Genomic DNA, 7,909 nt, shown 5'->3' on the forward strand with positions numbered 1-7,909 from the left:
TTATTGTTTGTCGGCTCTACTTGTGTTTAACTATGAGTAGTTTTAGTATAAGAAAAGGCATTACCAAATATATGTGGTATTGTTGGTTTATTCAAATTCATATTTTCAAAATATAATTTTTATTTTCATATATAAATATGATCCCTATTCCCTCATTCCCTCTTCTTATTGTTTCATTCACACTATCTCCTTCATTTGCATGCCCCTAAGCCCCTCTTTCATGTAAATAGACAGGTGAGGAATTGGTAAGTGGCACATAAGGACAATATGGAATGTAGGCTTACAAAGGAGCACCTTTAGAATTCTTTCTTATGTTCCTTACTCTGAAGGTTTGCAGCTTCAAATGGAAAAAAACAAATAACGTTGTTTTGGCAATATGCAGTTATATGATAGAATGAATCATACATCAGAAAATCGATGAAAGAGAAAGCAGCTTTCTCTAATTAGTAATCAGTTTATACAAACATGTTTATAAGCTTTCTAAGATCAAGAATTCAATTTGAATTGTGGTGTCAGAAGCGCTATGAATTACAGCATTGGTGAGAGTTTACATATTCAGATTTCTATGTGCTACTCAACAATCTACAATTGTTGTTTTTGTTGCTGCTGTTGGTGCTGCTACTGCTATCACATCTTATGGGATTTGGAGCCAGGTGAGTTTTCTTTAAGCGGTGAAAGAGGACAGCGAAGGGTATCAAAATCATTAAAATCAATCTTCCGGTCAACTGGACTACTCGTCACAGGGCTGGTTTTTCTTTTATTGTTCTGCAAAATATTCAAATACGGCTGCATAAGATCTTCTGATCATATTTCTTTCTTTGATTGTTGAGTAATGACATAAGAGTACAGCTTATCTCTTACCTTAGTTTTGGCACTGCTATCATGTTTCCCTCCTGAATTAGCATGTTTCTTCTCAGATTTATACAACTTTAGCAGCCTTTTGTTTTCATCATCCAAGACATGATTTTCCTCAAATAGCACCCTCACCTACACAGGAAGCAATACAGTACACATCATAAAACACACTAGGATCACATTCAGACCAGTTAAGAATTCCAAATAAAAAATATACGAATACTTCATAATTTATGACGTCCATACCTCTTCTTCAGCTCTGTGTAGATTGATTGTTAAATGTTCTTTGTCCTTCTGCAGAGTCCGTACATGAGCAGCCAATGAGAGTATATTTAGGGTTTCTGGTCTCAAACTATCAAATAGAGAGATTCACCAAAGAGAGTAAGTCAGGAGAGTGAAAACTAGATTAAATTTAGCCACAGAACATGTACAATTGTAACCAATGTCGTGAGTCAAAACTGTGAAGGGGGGAGCTCACCTATTCAATGTGTTAAGCAACGCATGACATGTTTCAACCCCATTATTAGCCTCCAGAAATGCTGATGCTGTCTTTGCCACTTCATTTTTGTTTACTAAACTTGCAACCAGTGTGTTAAGTAATTTTTGCTCAGTCAATGTGCCATCCTTAGATGAATCAGCCTTCAGAAAAATAAATGTTCTGATAATGTTAGTACTTGCGAACAATAAACTCATGATTATTCTGCTACGGATTAGTTTAGCAAATTATCATCAAACATAACATGGGTTCCACCAAGTGTGAGAATTTCCCACTTACTACTTGTAGCATCTTGGAATCAGTATAAACCTGATTAAATTATCACATTACAGATATCATGTAAGCCAACACACATCCTTATTCATCACAATCTAAGTTCAGAAATTCAAGATTCAGTGACAAAGAATGTCATTTAACACACTATGCATGAATGCATCTACATTGACCTCAGGTAGTCTGCAGACTGCAGCTACACTCTTAAGGATAACATTCTGGTAACTAAATATCCAATTATGTATCTAGCATGAGTAGTTATGTAACACTTGTTAGAGAGGCTGCAAAAGAAGAATGAAAGTATCTCGTTTCTTTGAGTATATTGAGTACAAACATGTCTTCCGCCAAAAGGAGTGATCTTCCATATAATCAGAATGTACACTATGATTCACAGAAAAAATAAAAAGCTATGTTGAATTTTACCAAATTGCTCTATCTCTATGATGATAATTTCTTAGGTCTTATCAGTGAGGACAGTGACTAATAGTACCTATCTTAAAAGAACACAAGAAGCTAATGAAGGATGTGATCTGCAGAAGTCCATAACAAAGCAGACCATCCAACACAAATATCAACAAGGCCAAAATCAGTCCCTTACACTCAAATGAAAAAATTGAAGGCGGCATTATTACCACAAATTGATTGACCTCCAATTAAGTCCAATTGACCAATGTATAACAGCAACTACGAAATGTATGAGAACGTAACAACTAAGAAAATTGTACAAAACCCGAAAAAACTAAGCAAATTGGACCAAGGGCACACCAATGAGTGGCACTGACGACAACATTCTTGCACTACATTAATGTAATAAGAATCACAAAAATTACGTCTAGCAAGATTTACGCCAAAACCCAACCAAGGTTTCTTCTTTACTCAAATTATAAAATCTACATTCTATTTAATGATAACACTATCAGAAATTCAGAATCATACAGATTAAAAGCAATCAAACCCTACAACAAAACTTAGCAATTAAATTATACACACAAAATCAAATTAAATAAGCGCGAAAAAACTTAAATACTCACCGAAAGCATCTCACATTGATGCTTGTAGTAATTAACTTCTTCAGTAATCTGCTTCAATTCTTCATCCAATTCACTAACCCTAATTTCAGCCTCTTTCGCTCTCTCATCCGCCTCATTGCCGAACTCCATTAATGCCTCACGATCGTGATCATAAAGCGAACATTCTCTCTCCAATTTCGAACACTGATTCGCTAAATTCGCACATTCAGCCGCCAATTTCTGATTCTCCTCCACAAATTTCTTGATTGCTTGGGCATTCATACACGCTTCACCCTAAAAAAATCCAGAATTCCAAATCAAAACCCAGAATATCAAATCAAAACCCAGAAACAAAAACCCTAAACCACAAAAGAAGGGAAAAATCGTAAAACAAACCTTAGCAAGTTCAAGGGCTTGTTCTTTCTGCTTCAATTTCGAGAGAAGACTTAAATACTGATTCCGAAGAAGATGATTTGATGTTTCAAGCGATTGAACCTTCAATTTGAGGCATTCGTTGGGTAAAGAAAGTCCCATAGTATGGTCGATTGAATTTTTGATGAAATTATCGAGTTCTTGAGGAAGTTCCATTCTTGATCTTGTAAAACCCTAATCAAATTGGGGGTAATTCTTGGGTTTTGAAGATCGAAGATTTCCTGCAAATGGAGGGAAATTGAAACAAAGAGAGAAGAGAGAGAAAGAGAGAGGAATCCAAAAAGAAGAAGAGGGATTTGAAAAAAAAGGAAAATGTAGCCGTTAGTCGGTTTTTAAAAAGGGGTAGATTCAGTGTAACGTATACGGATGAAGAATATTACGTGGCATAATGAGGGTGAGATTGAATTGAGGAGTAAGTGATGACTGATGAGTAATGAGGAGTGAGTCGGCTACCAAAACAACAATGGTGTGACTCTAACGATAGATCATGTGGGTGGATGAATCGATGAATACATGGTTGTGTGAGCTGAGATTGATGGAACTAATGATGGTAATGTTAGGACCATTGTTATTAAAATTCCGATTTAAATCTTAGATTCTTACGATTTTACGATTCATGTAATTTATACGATTCGATTTATGATTCTATCGGATTCTACATATTTCTCATAACTAGCGAAATCCGTATAAGTTTAAAACATGCCTATATAGTTATTTTTAAATATATACTGTCAATTATTGGTTACTTAATGATAAACAACTATTTTCTATCAAGGTTTTAAACTCATAATTTAAATATATTTAATTAAATTTAGATATGACGTCTTGATCATGCATGTCGGTAGAATCTAATGATTCTATGATTCGATTTTACAATTCGATTTTGATAGCCCCTTCCGATTCAAAGTAGAATCTCAATTTTAATAACTTTGGTTAGGACAATGTTTCGGAATTCGGAAATTTGCTTAAAACTACAGAGTATGTATCAATAAATGTCGGTTTTTAGAGAATTTAAAAAACAGATATAAGTGTATAATACGAATTTGATTCTCATTGAGGGTTGGCTTTGGCAGAATCTTAGTCATATGGACATATGGTATATTTTTTGAGAGATATTGTCACGATTCGAGTGTTTTGATACCAGTGGCGGATCCAGAAAAAATATTTAACTGGGTTAAAATACATCTGACAAATTTTAGTGGGGTCAAATGGGTAATTTTAATAGAAGAAAAACTCAATTTTCTTAAGCAAAAATTTATTTTTATTGGAAAAAAAAAATCTTTATTAATGTTCAAGTGGGGTCAATGGACTCCACTTACTTATACTTGCGCCTCTGTTTGATACCAGGTTTGTGTGGTGCACACTCATGTAGAAGCGACGAAGGTGCAAGCCAAGTATTTGGGTGGCTTGCAACAAGGAGCAACATGAGTATGAATGCCTTTTGGGAGCACTCTTGACCATAGGTAACAAGAGTAAGTGTGAGGTTCCATCGGGGCTTGTGAAGGTCGATTAATATTAAGTCAAAGCTTTTACAAACGGATCCTACGATAAGTGAATTTGTGGGGAGGATCTCTTGGTTTGGTAGGAATACTATAAAACAAGACACAATATCTATAAAGGCCTATAACAACACACAATTTTTAAAGCAATATGCAACTTGATAGAGGGCGTAGATTTAGAGCATGATGGGTGAAAGATTAATTTTGTTGGGTTTTATGATGTTTTATTAAAAGTTTGAATTAATCAATAAGTTAATATTAGAATGTCGAACAAACTTATGAAATTACAAATGGATATGATGACTTGGTGAGTGGTGATGCAGAAGATAAAAGACGTATAAGTGGATACTTCCTCTTTTTCTTATATTTTCCCCCACATGACTTGTAAAAATTTCACAAACAAATGGGTATGAAGCAAATAAAAAGGGACTGAGGGAGTACATGGTATCTACCTATAAACTATTATTGGCAGATTACATTCTTATTGGGTGTCAACTCAAGTTTCCAAACGAAAAAAAAAAAAAAAAAAAAAGGAAAGAGTAGCATTCTTTGTAAGTTTCTACCTATTATATTAGTATATTGGCTTTTAGCTCTGCTCTTTGGTTTTCTTTTAACCTCAGTTGAATTAAAAAAAAAAAAAAAAATCATTAGTATATTTCTTTTGATAATGTACCTAAATTCGTGACAATAATATATTTGTTTATTAACTTTAACCTTATATTTATACAAATATTAGAAATTAAATTAAAATGTTATAATATATGCAACATATTTATGTTTTAAAATATTAATGGTTACAAATTTACAATTATACGTTAGCATGCTTACCTAGTCAAACTATATGTCAATTATTCATTAGATGTGGGAGTATTTTCATAATACAGACATTTATTTTGTACTACGTATAATTTATTAGTATCTACATATTTAGTTAAAAATTAATAATGGTTAAAATTGTGCATTCACATACCTTTTTTTTTTTCCTAAAGAAAGTGCGACATAGTACTTAACAAGTCTGAAAGTCTTATTATAATTTAACAACTAGTTTAGGACCCGTGCCATGCATGGTAAGTCCAAAACAAATTATGCATTAATTATACAACTATATAACAAACAAAATAGGTAGGGGTGGGACTTTTCAAACCGAACCGTGAAACCGTCCGTTACCGAACCGAACCATCACGGACCGAACCGTTTATAACCCGCTAATTTTAAACCGAAAACCGAACTGAACCGTATAATGTCAAACCGAAACCGAACCGAACCAATTAATGTTAACCCGTTACGAACCGTAAACCAATAACAAACCAAACCGTTTATAAACCGAAACCGTTTGAACCGATTAATGTTAACTCGCTAACTGTTTAAACCGAACCGTTTATAAACCGAAACCGTTTAAACCGTAGGAAAAAACCGTTTAAATCGAACCATTTACAACCCGCTAACCGTTTAAACCGAACTGTTATAACCCATTAAACCGTTTAAACCGAACTATTTTCAAACCGCAACCCGTTTAAACCGATCCGATTACAAACTATTTAAACCGAACCGTTTACAACCCGTTCCATTCAAATTGAACTGTTTACAGCCTTTAACAATTTGTTAGAATTCCACGAAATATATTTGATGTTTAATGTAATTTAACAGTACAATTTTTTTCATATAATTATTTATTTAAATTTGTAATTTTTTTTGCTATTATAAAATTAAAATTATATTCTTGTATAACTAAATTAGGAGTTATAAATTAAATAAAAAAATGAAAAAATTTGGCCACCCACCCAATCCAACCACCCTCCACCCACCCACCACCGTAACCCACCCTAACACCACCCCCGCCGTCACCCCATACCCACCCTAACACTACCCCCCACCCACCACCGTTACCGTAACCCACCCCCACCCCACCAACGTCAACCCAGACCCACCCTAACACCAACCCCGCACCCACCATAATTACCGTAACCCACCCCACCACCCACCGTAAATAAAAAAACCCAGATCCAAACCTTACCCCACCCCATCCACCACCGTCACCGTAAATAATAAAAACCCAGACCCATACCCCACCCCACCTACCACCATCACCGTAACGTACCCCATCCCACCCACCACCGTCACTGTAAAAAAAAAAAAAAAAAAAAAAAAAAAAAAACCAGACCCAACCCCAACCGCACCCACCACCGTCACCGTAACACACCCCACCCCACCCCACACAAAAAAATCGAAAAAAAACCCAAACCCACCGTAACCCCACCCCACCCACCCCCACCCACCCCCACGAAACCCAACATCCTCAAAACCTCCCAACTCAATCTAATTGCTCACCCACCATAAAACTCCCTCCCTCCCTCGAAAAATCCTCCCTCCCCACCCACCCGAACCCAGTCTAACCGCCGCCGCACCCACCCTAACTCGGCCCCCTCCGTTGCCCACAACTTGAAAAAAAAATTAAAAAGAAAAACAGAAAATAAAAAAAGGAAGAACGAAAACACCTTATATATTAATCCTGAATTTGGCCTCGAATTTGGTTTTAAAAGGCCAAATTCGATCATGAAACAACTAGATCTAGAGTTTCGTGGTCGAATTTGACCATAAAAACCGTCGTGCGTGGTGTCGGTGGACGGAGACGGAGAAACGAGATGGAAGAAAGGAGAACATAGACGGAAGAAGGGAGAAGAAGGAAGAAGAAGAAAGGAAGAAGGAAGAGGAGATAGGAGAGAAAACGAGAGAGCAGTGAGCATATTATTGATAATATTACAGAAGATGATTAAGAAAACGAGAGAGAAATAAAAAAGAGTACTAAAGAGACGATGGTAAGAGTGATCTGATTGGTGGAAAAGAAAACACACGGATCGTGAATTGGAATGTGTGCGATGATAGGCCGTTAGATGACATGCAAATCAATGGCTGATATTTAATATAAGACGGTGACACGGGTCATGGGATAATGGATTTGGATAGTATGTTTTTTTTATTCATAGCTACGTACTAATAAAAACACTACTGTACTCTTAACTTTATGTAACTTATAAATTGTAAGAAACACAAATGTTTGGAAATTGGAATTGATTCAATATGACATATTTAATGTATATTAGTTATATGTATATCAGTATATGTAATAAATAATAATGTATGGTACGATTGGTATCATACTATCATTGGTATGTATAGATAATCGATAAATGTATCTGATTATTAAAACTTAAAACAGTTGATGATCGATCTAATTGAATACTTCTACTTCCCCACCCGTTTTCTTTAACTTGCAAGTTGCAACATATATATGTTGCAGCCTTGTAGGCACGTAATCTTAAAAGGTGATTAGAGAGGGTAAGACA

General features: G+C 35.4%; 1 protein-coding gene across 1 annotated transcript; it reads right to left on the bottom strand.

Moving 5' to 3' along the window:
* Positions 1–376: 376 nt before the first annotated feature.
* LOC110709712 lies at positions 377–3,581 on the bottom strand. Its single transcript, XM_021887939.1, has 6 exons — positions 3,031–3,581; positions 2,656–2,928; positions 1,334–1,494; positions 1,102–1,207; positions 862–987; positions 377–765 (listed from the first exon to the last, which is right to left on the bottom strand). The coding sequence occupies exons 1-6, from the start codon at positions 3,220–3,222 to the stop codon at positions 628–630; spliced, it is 996 nt and encodes a 331-aa protein (XP_021743631.1). The 5' UTR covers positions 3,223–3,581; the 3' UTR covers positions 377–627.
* Positions 3,582–7,909: the final 4,328 nt, after the last annotated feature.

The sequence above is a fragment of the Chenopodium quinoa genome, unplaced genomic scaffold, assembly GCF_001683475.1.
Source record: "Chenopodium quinoa cultivar QQ74 unplaced genomic scaffold, ASM168347v1, whole genome shotgun sequence".
Taxonomy (NCBI): Eukaryota; Viridiplantae; Streptophyta; class Magnoliopsida; order Caryophyllales; family Amaranthaceae; genus Chenopodium; species Chenopodium quinoa.